We start from the raw sequence: 21,493 nt of genomic DNA, 5'->3' as shown, positions 1-21,493 counted from the left end.
TTGAGACTTGTATAAACTTCCATATTTACATGAGATGCTTGCTCATGGGAGAGCTTTATAGAACTCTACTTGAGACCTGTTTGGAGACAGTGAGAAGCTGAGGAATTAAAGATGCTGAGGTTTCATGGTTATACAGATGTTGTATGACTCAAGCCCCATGACCTATAAAAAAACAAAAATTATCTTTAAGAGCTGGAGTGGTGGCTCACGCCTGTAGTCCTAGCTACTGAGGACGCTGAGATCTGAGGATCAAGGTTCAACACCAGCCCAGGTAAAAAAGGACCCGAGACTCTTACCTCCAGTTAACCTCAAGAAAACCAGAAGTGGTACAGTGGCTCCTCGGGTAGGGTGGTAGCCTTTAGCTAAAGAGCTCAAGTGGCAAACTCAGTGGCAGACTGAGTTTAATTTTCCAATTGTGCTTTCCCCCAATCATATTTATAAGTCAAGAAATCATTGATGTAAATTCTACTTCTTAAGTAAAGATAATTCATTATTTAGCCTGGGTAATCTTAAGCCCTTTGCTTTTGTTTTATTCGGTTTTGAATAACATAGATTTGCTTTTACTATTAAAATTTTGGTTGAATATCTGTGATAACAGTTTAAAAACTTGGGACAAATAAGTTTATCTTAGACCTTCAGCATTTTCAGTGGTGATCATTTGCTTTCTAAGGAGTCCTAAATTATTGGTTTGATTTTGGAGTAAAGGAGAATTTTATAATTGATTTAAAAGTTTCCTTTTCTCATTGTAAAATGTAGATAATGAGGGCCAGGAATTTGGCCTAGTGGTAGAGTGTTTGCCTAGCATGCGCGGAGACCCGGGTTCAATTCCTCGGTACCATATGCATAGGAAAAAAAGCTGGAACTTGTACTGAGGCTCAAGTGATAGAGCTCTAGCCTTGAGAAAGTCCGAGGACAGTGCTCAGGCCCTGAGCTCAAGCCCAGGACTGGCAAAAATAAAATAAAATGTAGATAAAAGTTTACTTCTCTCATTGTAAATTATAGTTAATGTAGATAATATGACATTAAATAATGTGTTAGCATTTGTTTATTCTTTATGATCTTAAGGTTGACTTTAAAACATAATTCTAGGATTTTGGTAGTTTAGTATCAATCCACTACAATTTTAACAATTCCAAGCTGTTTTGTTGTTGTTTTGGTGTTCAATAGGTCTGCATACTAAGAACCACATTTTCAGGCAATTTGAAGATGTTATTTTTCTAGGAGTGCCTCTGTTATAACCTGAGTGAACATATAGATGAATCATGAAGAAGATAAAATGCAGTTCCTCCTTATTTAGCAGGCATTGCCAGTAGACCTCAGCAGCAGTGGCATCAGAAGTCATGGGAGTGGTGGCTTTCACGGCGCCTCTGCATTTGACCCCTGCTGCCCTGTTTCTTCCTCCCGGGCTGCAATCTTTGGCCACCAGGCTGCTGCTGCTGCCCCAAGCCAGCCATTATCGCTAGATGGTTACGGATCAAGCATGGTTGCTCAGCCCCAGCCCCAGCCCCCTCCTCAGCCCTCTCTCTCATCATGTCGGCATTATATGCCACCTCCTTGTAAGTATAAATTTAATGAGTCAAGAACCTAGAACCCTGTAGTGAAGCATTGTAGGTTGTTCATTCCTCTCTGAAATTAACTTTCATTACTCCTGATTTCATACATTTTTAGTGCTTACTTGGCTTAAGAGTAGGATGTATTTTTCCTATGTTTAATATCTATGAAATTTAGGTGCATTAAATGATACTTAAGATTATTTTAAAAGGAAGTTTTATGGGATTGAAATTTAATTTTTGGGCGTATCTGAAGATGTGTGGAAGTTTAGTAAAGTGAGTTTTGTTTAAGAATTCTCAAATGGTTACCTGAAACATAAGAGATTCCTTGATAGAATGCTTTGCCAATTGATGAGAGATTTTTAGTATATCCATTTGTTGAAGGCATTTACCATAGAACAAGGCAGAACTTTTCTAAAGAAATTGGAATCTATTAGATATCTTAAGAAATTATAAGCAACCTTGGGCTATATAACATATTTACAACTTTGTTCAGTTATAAGCTAATTAATACATAATATATACTTAATACCTTCATGCATATTTTGATGAAAAACTACTGTAAATTTACATAAGCCAGGAAATTGACAGGGAAATTTATTTGTCTTTTGTGCAGTAGGTAATTTCAATTATCTATTTTAAATTCCATCTTCTACTCCAATGATTCCAAATATCTACGTCCTGTAGACAAAACTGGAGTCAGCCCAGAGTTTGTATAATGAAAATGGTGGTACATTATTTGGCTTCTTAATAATACAAATTAAAATAGGAAATACAAGTTGGGAAATAGATTAGAAACACATTAGGTTTTGCTAAGCATTGGCCAGTGGGCAAATTATTTGCATTATCATTGAATTGTTACACAAGCTGTTTTGTAATATTGTTGCTGTTTATTTTTGATTGATTCTCTTTTGTTCAGAATTTAATGTGTATGGTATTCTATCCTCCTTTAGAAATAAAGGCTAAAAAATTATAAAATTATTCTAATATTCTAATAAAAATGGTTTGGACTTTTATCATTAAAGTGTTTCATGTACATTTCAAAAAGTTCAAACTTGAAAAATATTGTAAAATGAGAAGTTAAAAGCCTCATCTCCCCACTTCACTAATCCTACTTACAGGTAGCAACTCCTTTTCAGCTTATTGTAAAAACTTTGAGAAATTTCCTTTGTAAATGCATACCCAGCCTTAAAAAAAAAAAAAGAGCCATGTTGCACATAATACTCTGCATCTTGTTTTCTTTTTTAACTTTAATAGTACATTGGTTTTTTTCACCTATGTTGATTAACATATAAATTCAGCCCACTATTATTTGTTGTTTCAAGTTCTCCCCTTACTGATTTTTTTTAACATTTACATAATACTCCACTGTATATTAAATGAGTCTTGTGTTGATGAGCATTTAGATTGCTTGTAGTTGTTTGAGTTTTAACTATAGGATAACTTCCTACAAGTGAGATTGTTGTGTCAAAGAAATAAACTTTCAAGTAAATATTGTTAAATTTCTCTCCAAGGGGTTGCACCAGTTTATACTCCTCATTGGGGGTCTGTGAATGAGAATGAAGGTAGGAAATTTGAATTGTATTCCCTTATATTAGAAAAAGTTTGAGTCATAACCATGTTCTAAACCTGATTTCCTAAGTTTTTAAAAATACATATGCATAGGAACCCCTTTCCCAAATTGCTTTTTCATTCACATGTGAAATAGAGTTCTGAAACCCTTCGTCATTGAAGTTGTAGTGAGGTAAAGCTGGTGTATAGTAAAGGTCAAAAATGAGTTAAAAAATGAGTTCAAAAATGAAACAAATCCTGGTGTGTGTGTGTGTGTGTGTGTGTGTGTGTGTGTGTATTTTTTTTTTTTTTTGGTCCATCCTGGGCCTTGAACTCAGAGACTGAGGTCCTTGAGCTTCTTTGTACTCGAGGCTAGCACTCTACCACTTGAGCCATAGTGCCACACCCCCGCTTTCTTTTCTTTTCTTATTTTTAGATTTTATTAACATTGATTATCATTTCAAGTGTCATGTTCACTCCCAGCTTTTTCTGAGTAGTTTCTGACTATAAACTCCAATGAGTTTACAGTCTTACAAAACTGGGAATGTGGCTTAGTGATGGAGTGCTTGCATAGCTTGCATGAAGGCCGGGGTTCAATTCCTCAGTACCACATAAACAGAAAAAGCTGGTAGTGGCACTGTGGCTAAAGTGCCATCCTTGAGCAAAAGAAGTTCAAGGTCCTTGCCCAGCTCCTGAGTTCAATCCCCAAGACTGGCAAAGAGAGAAAGAGAGACAGACAGACTGACTACCATTATCCTCAGATCTCAGCCTTTTGAGTAGTTAGGATCATAGGCATGAGCCACAGGCACCCAACTAAAGTATTCACTCTTTCTCCAAGTGCCCCATGCCATTGGCAAACTAGCGGTATCCCTGATAGTCTGTACATTGTGAAGTTTTTTGCATTGTGTGTGGTCTTGATGAAGTAATAAAACTCTACTTGAAATGATATTAAAATTTCTGGGGGGCCTCAGAGCATGGCCTAGTAGCAGAGTGCCTACCTATCATGCATGAGGCTCTGGGTTTGATTCCTTGGTACTACATACATAGAAAAAGCCAGAAGTGATGCTGTGGTTCAAGTGGTAGAATGGTAGCTTTGAGAAAACCCAAGCCCTGAGTTCAAGCCCCAGGACCGGCAAAAAAAAAATACACACACACACACACACACACACACACACACACACACACACACATTTATCCTTTTAAAGTGCTAGTGCCCTTTTACTAGTGTAAGATAGAAAAATAAAGTTGGTTTGTTTCTGATGTTTGGGGATGATAGTTAAGTCATAGTTTCTATATAAAGAGAGAGTTCTGGCTGACCCAGGACTTGTGATTTTAGTGCTTCAGTTTTTTAAATGATGGGAGTATAAGGTGTATTCTACCCTTTGCATGGCAAAGGCTACTTATTATTAGTTATTGCTTATTAATCATTCACTGCAAACCATGAGACTAAAGGAATACAATATTGCATCTATGTGTGGCATGTTGAACTTTAAAGAAACAATTTCAAAGCATTTAAAATTATATTTTTTGCTAATTTATGAGTAATATTTGGAAAACTTCCTACTTCTTACAAAAACTGACAAGGAATAGAAATGGTTGATGAAAATGCAGAATATGCTGCTCTTCTATATCAGCAGCAATTGTGTTTTGTTTAAATGGACAATGAGTTAAAGCGTTCGCTAGTAGGCACTGATGACTTGTGCCTATAGTCCTAGCTGCTCAAGTAGCTGAGATCTGCTGGGTGCTGTGGCTCATGCCTATAATAATAGCTACTCAGGAGGCTGAGATCTGAGGATCAAGATTCAAAGCCAGTCTGGGCACAAAAGGACCTGAGACTCTTTATCTCCAATTAACCTCTAAAAAATGGGAAGTGGGGCTTGGCTCAAGGGTAAGGGTGGTAGCCTTGAGCTGAAGAGCTCAGGCACAGTGCCCTGGCTGAGTTCAAGCCCCATGACCTTACCCCCCCTCCCCCCAAAAAAAAAGAAAAAAGAAAAAAAAAAAAGCTAAGATCTGAGGATCCAGATTGCTCAGTAAAGTCCTTGGGATTCCACCTCCCATAAACCAACGGTATGTCAGATTGGAGGTGTGGGTCAACTGATAGAGAGCCCAAAGGGGGAGTGCAGGGCTCTAATTTTCATGCTCTTGTTACCCTCCCCCCCAAAAGGAGCTAAAGATTAAATAAGTAGAAAGATTTTGTAACAAACTTTTTAAGATTTTATTGTCTGGACTGCTTCTGAATGAATCTGTGTAGTTAAAACTTGAAGAAAATTCTACAAGAAAGTAGAAAATAACTATAGCTCTATGCCAGACTACCAAGAATATTGCCCAGTAGAATTAATTTTAGATTAAAATCAAGGAGACTTTGCAGGACTAGGGGTTGAGTTCAGGGATTCATCCTTGCTAGGCAAATACTCTGGTACATGAATTGTGCTCCTAGCCACAGCTGCCTCATCTTAATATAGCATGGGGAAACAAAATGGATCCAGGGGAGATAGGAGCTTAAGAAAAGAGTAATTCTGCCCAGTTAGTTTTTGGCATGGCTAACGTTAGCTAAGAAGTCGTGAAGAAAAGTAAGGTGTTTGTCAATTTATAAGGAAGCTGGATATAGTAGTTACAGACACGTGTAATCCCAGCATTCAGGAGGCTGCAGTGAGAGGATTGCAGATTTGAGGCCAGCCTGGGATAGAAACATCTCACATTGCAAGATTCCATGTCAGAAAACAACAAATCATAGGACTGGGACATGGCTCACACAGTACAGTGCTTGCCTACTGAGTGCAAGGCCCTAAGTTTAACCCTTGATACCATCAAAAAGTAAACAGCCCCTTCCCCCCAGAAAAAACAAAAAAACACTAAAGCCAATCTTATTTGTTGTTGTTGGATTGGTGAGAGGTGACCAGGGCCTTACACTTACTGGATAGCTGCTCTCTCTGTGTGCTATATCTATAGCGTACATTTGAATGCAGAAAAGTGAAAATTTGGGTGTTACAAAAAATGAAACAGTGTAGAAAAGTGTTTACCTGTTATAGCAGAGCTTTTGCATGTACTTACAAACCAGCAAGCAAAAGGTGAAGAACACAATAGGCTAAGGATACAAATAGATGATTCTGAGAAGAGATGTAAGTCATTGATAAGAGATTCTTCTCAGATTTATATACATATATATTTAAGTTGGGCTTTAGGAGGAGGTCTTTGACAGTCTGGTCATTTGTATGGTTCTCCTGTCTCCCCTTCCCAAGTTCTTAGATTAGAAGCATGCACTAGCATACTTAGTTTTTTTTTTTTTTTGGTCGGGGCTTGAACTCTGGGCCTGAGCGTTGTCCTTGTGCTCTTCAGCTCAAGGCTATGGCCCTAGCTCCTGAGCCTAGTGGTTAATTGGAGATAAGAGTCTCACGCACTTTAGGGACTTTAGTGCTCATCCTGGCTTTGAACCTTGAACCTCAGATCCTAGCCTCCTGAGTAGCTAGGATTATAAGTATGAGCCACCGCACCCACCCGGCATGGTTCTTAAAAACATTTGGTGATCTTGTGTGAGAAAGAATGCATTGCTATGTACTGTTGATGGAAGTATGATGACAGCCTTTGGGAAGGGTATTCTGAATCTAAATTGATCTTTCAGACCCATCCCTCCTAACAGGATTTTATGTTACAAAAATAGGCTCTGAGCATGTGTATGTATGTATATACATGTATATGAAAGACACCACTGAGGAATGGTTCACACAGATGTTTCAATTTTTAATCAGTGAGGATTTTTCAGAAAGTTTTGATGCCACTTACAATGTAACCCTGGGAATGAAGTAAAATTACACGTATTGATCTAGACTATTTTTTTCTTGCAGATGCTTCTTTGACAAGACCACTCCACCATCAAGCTTCAGCCTGCCCCCATTCTCATGGAAATCCCCCTCCTCAGACACAGCCTCCACCCCCCGTGGATTATGTTATTCCTCACCCTGTCCATGCCTTCCACTCTCAGATATCTTCTCATGCGACATCTCATCCTGTGGCACCCCCACCCCCAACTCATTTGTCCAGTACAGCTGCCCCAATCCCTCAACACCTTCCTCCTCCGCACCAGCCCATCTCACACCATCTCCCTGCCCCAGCTCCTCCGGCACAGAGACTGCACCCTCATGAAGTGATGCAGCGGATGGAAGTCCAGAGGAGGAGGCTGATGCAGCATCCAACGTATGTATCATGTCTCTGCAAAGAGTACAGAGCTTGCGTTCCCTTTTGCTTCTGTTGGTCATTGTCACCCCAGCTTCTCAGATGACTGAGATCTGAGGATTATGGTTTGAAGCTAGCCAGGGCAGCAAGGTCTGTAAGTAAGAATCTTATGTCCAGTTAACCACCAAAAAACCCCAAATAGAGATGTGCTTCAAGTAGTATAGGGCTGGTCTTGAGTGAAAAAGCTAATATTAGGACAGCATGTAGGTCCTGAATTCTAACCTCCAGTATCAGCACCAAAACCAAAAAAATACTATGACATGTTTAGGACTGTACAAGTGGGGCTGGGAGCATGGTTTAGGGGTGGAGTGCTTGTCTAGCATGGACAAAGCCCTATAAAATTTTATTAGAAATCAGGTCCCTTTGATCATTTTTCATCTGGCTGTTTCTACATGATAGGCAGTTACATACCAGAGATCTTATGTGATTGAAAAGATGAAAAAAATGTAGTGTTTGTCTTTCTTTAAAACTATTTTTTTCATAGATTTTTAAAATTGTAATTAATAGAAGGGTTACATTATATTCACCAGATAGAAGGCGCATTACTTCACAAACATTGATACCCTTTCTCATGTCTTGGTCCCCATTTTTTAAACTTTTTTTTGGATAGGAGATTTTGGTTTTGTTTTTTGATACTGGGGATCAAACAGGACGTTACACTTGCTAGGCAACTTCTCCACTGAGCTATATTCCAATTCCCCCCAAATGTACTTTTTACGTAAAATGTTTATGAAATTTCTTAATGTAATCAGTGGTCTAGTATTTGTGTAAGTTCTTCCTTTGGTTAAATACATTAAGGTTTTATCCAGAATATTCACCTGGCTACTAATGACATTCTGAACAAAAACTTTTTTTGATAGTCTTGGGCTTTGAACTCCGGGCCTGGGCACTGTCTTTGGACACATTTTTGCTCAAGGCTAGTGCTCTACCACCTGAGGCACAGTGCCATTTTTGGCCTTTTCTGTGTATGTGGTACTAAGGAATGGAACCCAGGGCATCATGCATGCTAGGTGAGCACTCTATCACTAGGCTACACTCCTGGCCCAACAATAACATATCTTTGCCAGACCTGGGCTTGAGCTCAGGACCTGAGCACTGTCCTTGGACTTTCTCAAGGCTAGAGCTCTACCACTTGAGACTCAGCACCACTTCTGGCTTTTTTCTATATATGTGGTACCAAGGAATTAAACCCGACTGGGTCTTTGTGCATGGTGGGCAAGCAGTCTACAACTAGGCCAAACTTCGCACCCCAACAATAACTCTTAAATATAGAAAGTTGACAAGTAAACAGCTCTATACTATAAAATAAAATTGACAAAGGGTTAGAAATGAATTGAAAAGTATTTGACTATAAAATTCTGAGAGTGGGCACAGAAATGGGCATGGGCATGGTGGCTCATGCCTGTAATCCTACCTACTCAGGAGACCAAGATCTGAGGATTATGGTTCAAAGCCAGACTGGGCACAAAAGGACCTGAGACTCTTATCTCCAATTAACCTCTAGAAAATGGGAAGTGGGGATTGGCTCAAGAGTAGGGTGGTAGCCTTGAGCTGAATTGCTCAGGGACAGCACCCAGGCCAAGTTCAAGCCCCATGACCCACCCCCTCCTCCAAAAAAAAAAAAAAAGAAAGAAAAAGAAAAGGAATCTCTAGGATTTGTCCACCAGAGCTGGCTTTGAAATGGGATTCTCAGATCTCAGCCTCCTAAGTAGCTAGTACTAGTGCCCAGCTAATATGGTGACTTCAGTGTCAAAATGGTTGAGAGTGAAAGGAGTGAGGAAAATATGAGTTCCATTTTCTTGCTTTATTATATGCATATAAAATAAACTTGTTTTTGTTGTGATATTAGAACATTAAATATTTACAATTTTTATTTTTATTCAATTTCCGTTATTCTAATTAAAATATCTCTTGTAAAGCTTTATAAAATTTATGTGTTACCAGGATGATATGTCCATTTGAGATACTGGGATAAATGGGAATTTGTGGGGGAGGTTATAGGCTCTTGATTTATTACCAGTTATTAATGTATTTGTTTTCATAGATTGCTATGAAATGATTTTTATAATGCGTGCTTTTAATTTCTTGCTACAAAATTAACTTTAAAGCTAGTGTGTAGATAGTCATTGTACTAACACTAGAATGATTGATACATTAAGAAATAACCAATTCTTCACTTATTTCCAGTGGTCTTTTTGTGTTCTGTGTTTCCAGGCGGGCACATGAACGGCCCCCACCCCATCCCCACAGGATGCACCCGAACTATGGTCATGGGCACCATATTCACGTGCCTCAGACCATGTCCTCACATCCTCGTCAGGCTCCGGAGAGATCTGCTTGGTCAGTATCTTGTGTATTTCAATGCTCTTTTCATTGTGATAATACTATGAGAAGCAGTTCTTTGTAGAGAGGAATGTGCCATACACAAGTTCACGCCCTGTGAAGAAACTCTTCCCTCCACTTCCCTCACCCTCCCTGCTATGAGGCAGCCTGAGGTCCCCAGAAAAAATAGGAGCCTCAGTTCTCTAGTAGGGAATCACCTCAAGCAGGGGTAGAGTTTCCTTAAGTTTTATTCCATTTTAAAATGACAGATTTGGGGCCGGGAGTTTGGCCTAGTGGTTAAAGTGCTTGCCTAGCATGCACAAAGGCCCAGGTTTGATTCCTTGGTACCACATACATAGAAAAAAGCTGGAAGTGGTGCTGAGGCTCAAGTGGTAGAGCTCTAACCTTGAGAAAATCCAAGGACAGTGCTCAGGCCCTGAGCTCAAGCCCAGGACTGGCAAGAAAAAAAAAAAAAAAGAAATGACAGATTAATATAGTGTGCATTGGATGTGATATAATGAGTCCATACACACACACACACACACACACACACACACACACACACACACACACACGTATGTACTTCTACAGTGTACACTAGCTCTTGCTGGCAGCATATCCAACCCTTCAGATATTTATTGGTTCTTTGAGGTGACAAAATTTTAAATCTTCATTTTGACTGGAAAATTTTCAAATTTATTTTTTGTGCTGGTTTTTGGGCTTGAATTCCAAACTTCTCCCTCTTGAACCCCATCTCTAGTATTGGCTTCTCTCTGGTCGGTCATTCATTCATTCATTCATTCATTCATTTATTTATTTATTTTTGTGGTCTTGGGGCTTGAACTCTGGGCCTAGGCATTGTTTCTGAGCTCTTCAGCTCATAGCTACCACCCTACCCCTGGAGCCATAGCACCACTTCCAGTTTTCCAGTGGTTGGTGAGAGATAAGAGTTTCAGGTCCTTTTGTGCCCAGGCTGGCTTTGAACTGCGATCTTCAGATCTCAGTCTCCTGAGTAGCTAGGATTCTAGGAATGAGCCACTGCACCTGGCTTGGCTCTACTGATTTTGAACTGTACCATTTATTTATTTATTTATTTATTTATTTTTGAACTGTACCATTTACTAATAGCAATAGCCATCATGTTGCGCAGTAAAACAGTAGAATTTATTTTATCTAACTGAAATTTAGTACTTGCTGACTAAAATCTCCCTGAAGTTAACTCATTTATCTGATTCTACATTTCCCAGCTGCTTTTTCTACTCTTTCTGCAACCTCTATCATCTAAAGAACAATGTAGCCTGTATTCTGCCTGGTCACTGTCCCTGGACAGTTTTGTTCAAGGCTAGTGCTCTGCCACTTGAGCCACAGTGCCTCTTTCAGATTTTTCTGTGTATATGCTACCAAGGAATTGAACCCAGAGCATTGTGCAAGCTAGACAATCAGTCTACCGCTAGGCCACACACCTGCCCCCTGTAGCCTGTATTCTTAGGCTTTTATGTCCTAAAGAAATGGAAATACATTGCATTAAATTTTCCTACTGAATCTGTTGTGTATAGGCAGTCATTGAGATCTTGAGCTACATTGACCTTTGTGGCAGAATATAAAATCAGAATAAATGAATGAGGATTTTTGCGTGTGCCTGTTTTAGCTTTTCCAAAATATTGTTTAGCATTACTTTATATGATATAGAAGAATTTGCCATTCTAATTATCCTGGATGCTAACAACACATAGATAGCATCCATTCCAACAAACAGAATTCCTGGAAACATCTGTAGCTCTCACATACAGCAGCAGAGTAAACTGTTTTATATTCTCCTCGGGAGCCAATCATTTAGATAGGAGAGGTTGGAGGAGCCAGGGAGTTTCCTTCTTTTGTGATATATGAAACCATGTACAAATGTTATCTTCTATTTGGTCACAAAATTGAATTTTTTAAGCTTTTATTTTCTGATGTAGATTTGAAATTGTTAGTATTTTTTTTTTTTACTAAATTGTATTTTTCTCAACTCTATAAGTTAAGAGACTTTATTTCTGAAAATGTAAGCACACTCTCCCTTATGTTGACAACACTCGTATAAGGAGAATGCAGAATTGACCTATTGTCATCCTTTCTCAGGGAACTGGGAATTGAAGCTGGCGTGACAGCAGCCACGTACACACCGGGAGCGCTGCACCCTCATTTGGCCCACTACCATGCCCCTCCTCGACTGCACCACCTGCAGCTAGGAGCCCTTCCCTTAATGGTATGCAATTCTCTCGCTTCTTACATGCTTTTAAAGTTAAATGCCTTATGAAAATCCCTCGGCATATTAGTTACTAAGGTCTTAAGGGAACTTCAGAATTTCTCTTGTTCGTTAGAAGTTGGTCTAGATAGCGGGGCCAAGAGCATGGCTTAGTTGTGGAATGCTTGCATAACATGCACGAAGCCCTGGGTTCGAGTCCTCGGTAGCAAAGAGAAGAATCCAGAAACAGCATGGTGGCTCAAGTGGCAGAGCGCTAGCCTTGAGCAAAAAGTGTCCAAGTAGCCAAGCGAGGTGATAATCCTAGCTACTTGCGAGGCTTGAGATCTGAGGATCAAGGTTCAAAGCCAGCCCAAGCAGAAAAGGACCTGAGACTCATTATTTCCAATTAACATCTAGAAAATGAGAAGTGGGGCTTGACTCAAGGGTAGGGAGGTAGCCTTGAGCTGAAAAGCTCAGGGAGACAGTGCCCAGGCCGAGTTCAAGCCCCAGGATCCACCAAAAAAAAAAAAAGTGTCCAAAAACAGTGCCCAGACCCTGAGTTTGAGCCCCAGGACTGGCCAAAAAAGAAAAAAGTTATTGTTTACTCTGTAACACCTTAATAATAACAGTAAAATTATAAGGGTTTTTTGTTTTGTTTTGTTTCCCTGTCCTGGGCCTTAAACTTGTGGCCTGAGTACTTTTTCAAGTTCTCAAGGCTAGAGCTCTACCACTTGAGCCACAGTGCTACTTCTGGCTTTTTGTTTTTCTTTTTTTTTAACTTGACCTGGCCACCATCTCTGGGCCTGGGCGTTGTCCCTGAGCTCTTCCCTCAAGGCTACCCGCCCTACCCTTGCCTTGGGCCAAGCCCCACTTCCCATTTTCTAGAGATTAATTGGAGATCAGTCTCAGGTTCTTTTGTGCCCAGTCTGGCTTTGAACCTTGATCCTCAGATCTCAACCTCCTGAGTAGCTAGGATTACAGGCATGAGCATCTGTGCCAGCACTTCTGGCTTTTTCTATGTATGTGGTACTGAGGACTGCTAGGCAAGCATGGCCCTTCGTTTATAAGTATAAACTACATCTGCTAGAAGTAGTTTTCATGTCAGTAGAGGCAGATTAAAAAGTAATGTTGGAAATTTATCTATAAACATGAAGTTCCAGGCATTGATGGCTCATGCCTGTAATCCTAGCTACTCAAGAGGCTGAGATCTGAGGATCAAAACCAGCCCAGACAGCCAAGTACCTGTGAGACTCTTTTCTCCAATTAACTCCCAGAAATCCCAAAGTGGTGCAGTGGCTCAAAGTGGTTCAAAGTCTTGAACAAAAAGAACTCAGAGAGATCACCTAGGCTCTGAGTTCAAGCTCCTTGACCAATTGAAAACAAACATTGAAAAATGGGTTGGGTACCAGTAGTTCACACCATCATAGCTATTTAAAAGGTTGAGACTATTGAGATCATGGTTTAAGGAGATTCCAGGCAGAAAGAAAATTTAGAGACACACTTCCTTTTTTTTTTTTTTTTTAATTGTGGATTTTGAATTTAGGGTCAGGGCACTGGGCCTGAGCTTTTTCACTCAAAGCTAGCACTCTTATCACTTTGAGCCACAGCACCACTTTAGTTTTTCTGGTTGTTAATTGAAGAGTCTCATAGACTTTGCTGCCAGGTTGGCTTTAAACTGTGGTTCTCAGATCTCAGCTTCCTGAGTAGCTAGGATTATAGGCATGAGCCACCAGCACCTGGCAAGACACACTTGCTTAAGGAAGATCTAGATGTGGCAGTGGCTGCTGTTATTCTAGCTACAAGGAAGCCTAAAAGGTGAATGTAGCTCAGGAACATCCCTAGGCAGTGTGCTAAACTGGTTTCAGAAGTAACTAACCAAAATCAGAGCTGGAGTTGTGGCTCAGTTATGAATGTCTGCTAGTAAACACAAGGACTGGAGTTCACAGTACTGATGAAAAAGGAGGAATAGGAAGAATAGTAATCTATCCTGTAATCCCCTTTTCCTAATTAAGTTAACTTGCAATATTCACAGTAGTTATTTCAGACACTGAGTTAGCTAATATAGAACTGGACTGAGGATCTGTATGAAACCTGGTTTTATGTGTGCTTCTGTTTTATATAGCCAACACTACTGATCAAAACTTACTTATTTTCTTCAAATTCTTCTTGGCTTAGGAAAACTAGATTGTATTTGGGAACCATTCTTGGGGTCATTTTTTGAATGGTTATTTTGAGGGAGTTGTAAAAGGGGTTAAAATCGCATTAGTCCAGTATTGAGCACAGTACTACTGATCACCATTACCCCTTCCTTTACTTTTCTCCATTTTCTTCTGGTGTCATTTTAAGTAATGCCAAGCAAAAAGACAAAAATGTGAGATTCTTCTTTATAAAGTAAACTGAAACAAGAAAGCTGAGCCTTGTTTGACTGGAGCTAGGAAGATACATGTTGGCCATACAAAATTTTGACCACTCTGTGCACATCCACAAGTAACTCTGCAAGCACAAATATTGATTTGGGATTACATATAAATTTTGGCCTGTGGGACAGTGTACAGATACTGGAATCTGAAAATGATAAGCATTATTAATGTACATAATAAAAAAATTAGAAAACTCTGTTAAGACTTTCATGGATTTTGACAAGAGCACTGGTGATTCATGAAGTCTTAGCTACTCGGGAGGCTGAGACCTGAGGATTGTGGCTTGAAACCAGCCCATGAAATTCTTATCTCCAATTAACCAGCAAAAAGCCAAAGTGGAGATATGGCTCAAATGGTTGAACACTAGCTTCAAGGAAATAACTCAGGGACAGAGCCCAGTCCCTGAGTTTTAAGCCCTAGGACCAGCACACACACATACACACACAATGAACAAACAAAACCCAGCCTTTCATGGACAGAACTTTAAAAGTGGGCAGATAGATAAGTAGAATTTATTTTGCTGTGAGGAAGCCAGAGGAAGAGGTACAAAAATCTTACCTTACAGTTAAATTTTGTTGGAAAATTGTTTTTAATTGATTAGCAAACAGCTAGTTTTTTTTTTCTTTTAATTCTTCTGACTATATTTGAAGAGTTATAAGGTTCATATTTTAAGAAGAACTTAACCCTGTAGCAGTACACTTAGTTGGAGTGATGTTACGTTATTAAAGTTGAATTTTACAAGTTGAATGAAGTCTTTCTGAACTGATGTAGTCTGTCTTGTATTACACATAGGTTCCTGACATGGCAGGCTATCCTCATATACGTTACATTTCATCAGGTTTGGATGGAACTTCATTCAGAGGTCCTTTCAGGGGCAATTTTGAGGTATGTACTAAGACAAATGACCCATTCACCATCATCCCCTTAGTGTAGAGAGCGTATAGTTTGTGTACACTGTTAGTTTATATACACTGTGGTAGTTACTGCCCGGGAGTCAGAAAGCAGTAAAATATCTGCTTTCCTGACATTGTTTCTAGGTCTTAGAGACTTAACATACTGCCATGTAATGATGCTATTTTCCTAATTTCTTCTTTTTTTTTATTTGTCTGAGATCTGGACTCGAACTTAGAACCTGATGGTTTTGCTCATTGGCTGGGGCTCTACCAACTGAGCCATGCCTCCACCCTACCTCAATTGACTGAGAAAAAAAAAGTCTAAAATATATTTTTACTTGCCTTACTATACTGTTACCAAAAATTATATAAAGTTATTTAATGGACTGGGAATATAATTCAAGTACCTGCCTGGAAAGTGTAAGGCCCTGAATTCAAATTCCAGTACTGCACACATACCAGTAGATACATAGCAACAAATAAACATTCCGCTTACATAGCAATAGAGTGGTTTTTGTTTTTTGTTTTTCCACAAACTTGTAGGTTTACAAGTAAGTTTTCTTGGTTTGGGGTTTCTGTTTTTTTTCACGCTGACAGCTCTTGTCAAGGTATAATACCGTGGCTCTTAACACTAGATGCTCTTCACTTCTAGGAACTGATTCATTTGGAAGAAAGATTAGGAAATGTCAATCGAGGCGCATCCCAGGGAACAATTGAAAGATGTACATATCCACATAAATACAAAAAGGTAAGTGTTTTCTCTGAAGCTTATGAATTGTTACAGAATTCAGTATTACAGATATTTAATAGCCGCCTTATTATTGAAACAACACAAATGAGCTGGCTGCCAGTGGCTCACACCTATAATCCTAGCTACTCAGGTGGCTGAGATCTGAGGATTGTTTTAAAGCCAGGCTGGACAGGAAAGTCCATGAGACTCTTATCTCCTCCTGGAAACTGAAGTAGTGATTTGGCCCAAAGTGATAGAACACTCGCTTTGAATGAAAAAGGTTAGGAACAGCACCCAGTCTCTGAGTTTAAGCCCAGGACTAGCAAAGCAAAGCAAAACAAAACAAAAAACCCAGAAAACAAAGCAAAACAAAACCCAAATGTGCTTTAAAAATCATCAGAAAAATGAAAATATGTTCTCTGAAATTTCTTAATCTAAAAATCCCTCTTTCTTGCTAAAAGTATAGCTTATTTTTTTCAGATATTTTGTGTGTTGTAGAATATATATGTATTTAAAAAAAAACTAGAAAAGTAACAGTTTATTCCATTTTTTTCCCCCCATATTCATGAGCATTTTTCTTTCCTTTCCTTCTTTCTTGTTTGTTTTCTGACCAGTACCACTCAGTGGTCTTTTTCTTTTCTTTTCCTTTTTGACAGTTCTGGCTTGTACTCAGGGACTGAGTACTGTCTTTGGGTTTTCTCAAGGCTGGAGCTCTACCCTTTGAGCCACAGAACCACTTCCAGCTTTTTTATGATAGTCTTCATATGTAGTCCAGGCTAGCCTTTCTTAGCTCCTTGAGTGCTCAGATCACAGATGTATATCACCATGTTTGGCATATATATATATATATATATATATATATATATATATATATATATATTATTTGGAGTTATACTGTATGTTAATTCCACAAAATTTTCACCTAGCCATTTACTTTGATGGATATTTAGTTTATAAGGTTTATACTCTTTCTTTCATTATTTTGTTTTGTTTTTTTCTTGTGCTAGTACTGGGGTTTGAACTTAGGACGTGAGTGCTGTCCCTTAGCTTTTTCATTCTAAACTAGCAATCTACCACTTGAGCCACAGCTCCACTTTTGGCTTTTTGGTGGATAATTAGGTATGAGAGTTTTACACTTTTGTCTGCCTGGGCTGGCTTTGAACTGTGATCCTCAAATTTCAGTCTCTTCAGTACTAAGGTTGTAGGCATGAGCCGCTAGTACCCATTTTACTTTTCATCTTTTGTGTTGTATTATAATCTGGAAATTATAGAGTGGACATTTTAAACAAGTTCCTATAAGAAACAGTACTTTATGCTATAGAGAGAATCGTTCTTTGTATTTTTCATGTTTTAAAAGGGATAGAGTTTACCAGGTACCAGTGACTAATGCTGGTAATCCGGGCTACTCATCAGAAAGCTAGAAGTGGAGCTGTGGTTCAAGTGGTAGAGCACCAGCCTTCATTACAAAAAGTTCAGGGTAGCACCCAGTCCCTAAGTTCAAACCCTAGAGTGGGCACCCAAAAAAATAATAATAGATTTCAGACTCAAGCATTTCTGTTGAATTTGATTTTTTGTTGTTGTTGCTGATGATTAGAGGTGTTAATACTTGAGAGTCCTTTAATTCACCTGTTAAATCATGATAGTCTTTAAATTGTATGTGAATATGTGTATGTGTTGTGTCTTGTTTTGTTTTTAAATAAATGCAGACTTTACTCAGTTGTTCAATAATGTCATCTCTGCTAATAAGGTAACAACTGATTGGTTCTCACAGAGGAAACTGCACTGCAAACAAGATGGAGAAGAAGGCACTGAGGAGGATACAGAGGAAAAGTGCACTATCTGTTTGTCTATTTTAGAGGAAGGTGAAGATGTGAGGTAACTAGATATTCCTTCTTGAACATCCTTTGTCAGACTTACAAGACTTTTATTTGATAAGTAAGCCTTGAACCTAAAAAAAAAAATGCTGGTTTAGCAGGCACAAGGCCCTGAAATCAAACCCCACTCACAGAGAAGTTTCTAATACTATGTGTCTGTGGAAACACGCTGCCATTTCTGGTATATTATCAGTCCAAGCAAAACAACTTACCAAGAAAAAAAAAAAACAAAAAGAAAAATAAAATAATTGCCAGTTTAATTATTAGTTTAATTCTTGTTTTACAGTTTTTCAGATTCTATATAATTTGTTTCTGCAGCTGTGACAATTTTGGTCACACAAATTTTTTGTTCAGAATACTAATTTAATGTGGAACTTCAAAACATGACAGAATTATCACATGGATGATTAAAAGTAAATGCCACAGGCCATTGTCACAAACTTAATTTTGCCTTTGTTTTCTTTGCCATTATCAGGCGCCTTCCATGTATGCACCTTTTCCACCAAGTGTGTGTTGATCAGTGGTTGATTACCAATAAGAAGTGCCCCATATGCAGAGTGGACATTGAGGCCCAGCTGCCAAGTGAAAGTTGACACCGTGCTTCAGGACTCCTGCCCTCCCTCTCATTCTCATCCTTCCTGGTACTGCAGTCAACCAAAGATGGCATGGCTTACCTGCGTAGATTTGGAAGCATTGAACTTAGAGTGCTGGCTCTGCTATATGGTACATCCAAGGCGAGACCTACACCTTACGGAGACAGTTGCTTTTGATGTATTTATAAAGCTTTTTTTTTTTTTCTTTCTAGATTTGACATTTTCCTGTATCATTTTACTGTATTTTTGCATGGTTTCTTGTATTGCATTTCTTTGCACACATTATGGGCTTGTGACCCTAAACTTGCAGGCAAGATTAGCTGCTTTAGTAAGTAGAATATTGTGGTCTTTATTTTTTACCTAGTACCAAGTCTTGAGAATTATGAATTTTTTATCCATTACTAACCTTTAATTTAATCAATCATGTACTTTAGTTTAATGTATAAAGATTGTCTCGAAAATGATATTGTGTATTAAGACATTCCTTAATTAGGACAAAATGGCTGCTGTATAGTTACAATGAATTCTGAGTTCAGTACCATCCTGAGGCTGGGGACAGTAACATCCCGTGCTCAGTGAGCTGCGGGTGGTATTCACGTCACAGAGTGATCAATAGAAATTTTCTTGGTGTATCCTTCTTCCAGCACAGTGCAGATAGAGATGAATATTGATATAATACATTTAAGACTGCTGTTCTGATTGTATTTATCTTTTTCTACATCATCTAGAACTTTTATTTCCCTGATTGAGTTACCTTTTTTTTCTTGCTGCTGTGAAACAGCTTTGATGAACACTAAGTACTAATTTCAGTTAGCTGAATTGTATATACATGCAGATTTAATAAAATTTAGGGAAATTGAAAAAGACATGTAGAACTTTGTTCAGTCCTGCTAAGCACGAGTAGTTAAGATATCTGCTTTCATTAATTTTGTAATCACATTCAGTTAATACTTAGAATTTCAGTCATTTGGCAGGTATCGATGCATTGGTAGAAAAGGTCCCGGGATCACTTTTAAGGGATTTTTATTAGTTTAAAGGTAAATAAAAGTCAGCTGAATCTACATGTCTCTTGTTTTATTTCTCTCTTAAACTTGAAAACAATAAATCTGCAGATACTGTGAGGCACAAATTATACTGTTAACCTACTGTTGCTAATGATTATAGAATCCCACTTCAGACATTACCAAGAGTCGATCACTGATTTAAATTTTTTAATATCTATAGTTAAGATTTACAGCATAATATAGAGTATAAAGCTAAGTTAACATACTAACATTTCTCCTTTGGAGGAAGTTTTAATCCACTTCAGGATGCATATTATCAAGATACTTTCATATACAGGATAGCTGAATTTTATTTGTTTAAATATGCTTACTATGCCCCAGATTGCAAATGCATCCAGTCAGTACTATCACTGTCTGTATGTGGAAGACATGTTCCCATGGATCATATGTGAAGATGTCAATAAGCTTGCATTAAGCCACCTGCTTTGTAAGTGGATTGATTAATAAATAACTTATATTTCTATTGTCTTTGTGTTTCATAATTAATTTCTATCAAATTATTTGCATTACACATCTTGGACGCCAAAAGTAGTGTTCTTACTCAAACTAATATTAGCATGATTTGGGTATATATACACTTGGTCGGTTCTGTGGCTTGGATTCAGAGCCAAGGCACTGTCCTCGAGCTTTCTCAAGGCTAGCACTGTACCACTTAAGCCACAACTTCTTTTCTAGGTTTTTTTGTGTATGTGGTACCAAGGAATTAAACCCAGACCTTAGTGCATGCTAGGCACGAAGTCTAACCACGAAGCCACTTTCTGACCTGGGTGTTTATAATTAATGGTGCCTTTTTAATATTAGTAAGTGATTCACTGCGGTAATTACCAGTGTGTGTCAATTGAGGAAGGGTTAAATTTTAGAAGTCAAGGGCCGGGAGTTTAGCCTAGTGGTTAAAGTGCTTGCCTAGCATGCATGAAGACCCGGGTTGGATTCCTCGGTACCACATGCATAGAAAAAAGCCGGAAGTGGTGCTGAGGCTCAAGTGGTAGAGCTCTAGCCTTGAGAAAGTCCAAGGACAGTGCTCAGGCCCTGAGCTCAAGCCCAGGACTGGCAAAAAAAAAAAAAAAAAAAAATTTTTTTTAGAAGTCAAGATCTAAAATAACAGTCTTAAAAGTATGATGTGTAGGTATACAGGCCAGTGGTGGAGCACTTACCTAGCATGAAGCATCCTAAAAGGTCAAGAAAGGATGAGGGATAGTGACCCTTGATGGCTACTTTACTGTGGAAATGAAGCAAGTAGTCTGTGATCTGGGTAAGACTGCCCTGGGTTGGTGTCTAGAAATGAGTTAACAAGTAGGATAGGGAGATCATCTTCATGATGCAGATGTTGCCTAGATACAAGAAAAACATACATTTCTGTGTTTCCTTACTATCGTGACCACCACGGGTTGACTTATTTTGTACTAGTTGTTTTCTTGATGTGGTTTTTGTTGTTGTTGTTGTTGTTTTAAGGGGCTGGGAACGAGACCTAGTGTTACAGTGCTTGTTTAGTATGGACAAAACCCTGGGTTTCATTCCTCAGTACCACACACAGAAAAAGCTAGAAATGACGCTGTGGCTCAAGTGGTAGAGTGTTGGCCTTGAGAAAGCTCAAGAACAGTGCCCAGGCCCTGAGTTCAAGCACCAAGACTGGCAAAAAAAGGTGTGTGTGTGTGTGTGTGTGTATTTATGACACAAATCTGAAACACTGCAAGAGCTGCTGCTGCTAATTGCACAAAGAAATGACACCACCAAAACGTAATTTTGAACATTTTCACTTTGTACTTGGTTTTTGGTGTCTCCTATACCTTGTCAGAATGAACATCTCATCGATAACTGAATCCTTTAGAACTCTGTGTCTTTGTCTGAGTGTGTATGTATATACCTGTACTGGGATTTGAACTCAGGGTTTGAGTGCTGTCCCTTAGATTTTTTGCTACTGCTCTACCACTTGAACCACACTTACACTCCTGGATTTTTGGGTGGTTAATTGGAGATGAGTTTCATGGATTTTTCTGCCTGAGTTGGCTTTGATCTATGATCTTCATATCTCAGCCTCTTGA

The 21,493-nt window shown here is 38.8% G+C and overlaps 1 protein-coding gene across 15 annotated transcripts in view; it reads left to right on the top strand.

Moving 5' to 3' along the window:
• Positions 1-19,912, top strand: part of Rnf111 (ring finger protein 111) — a 58,195-nt gene extending 38,283 nt beyond the window's left edge. For 6 of the 15 annotated variants that reach the window (XM_090358295.1, XM_090358292.1, XM_090358294.1 and 3 more), the window contains 9 exons: positions 1,298-1,556; positions 3,065-3,115; positions 6,944-7,292; positions 9,519-9,671; positions 11,772-11,898; positions 15,090-15,182; positions 15,843-15,938; positions 17,668-17,795; positions 18,270-19,912. In XM_090358295.1, coding sequence (XP_090214421.1) covers positions 1,298-1,556; positions 3,065-3,115; positions 6,944-7,292; positions 9,519-9,671; positions 11,772-11,898; positions 15,090-15,182; positions 15,843-15,938; positions 17,668-17,795; positions 18,270-18,387 — 1,374 coding nt within the window. In that variant the 3' untranslated portion in view covers positions 18,388-19,912. The remainder of the gene's footprint in view (positions 1-1,297; positions 1,557-3,064; positions 3,116-6,943; positions 7,293-9,518; positions 9,672-11,771; positions 11,899-15,089; positions 15,183-15,842; positions 15,939-17,667; positions 17,796-18,269) is intronic. The other 9 variants (XM_090358297.1, XM_090358299.1, XM_090358298.1 and 6 more) reach the window with 9 other exon arrangements.
• Positions 19,913-21,493: the final 1,581 nt, after the last annotated feature.

This window comes from Megascapheus bottae, chromosome 25, assembly GCF_031878675.1.
Source record: "Megascapheus bottae isolate mThoBot1 chromosome 25, mThoBot2.hap1, whole genome shotgun sequence".
NCBI lineage: Eukaryota > Metazoa > Chordata > Mammalia > Rodentia > Geomyidae > Megascapheus > Megascapheus bottae.
This window is presented reverse-complemented; position numbering and strand designations above follow the sequence as displayed.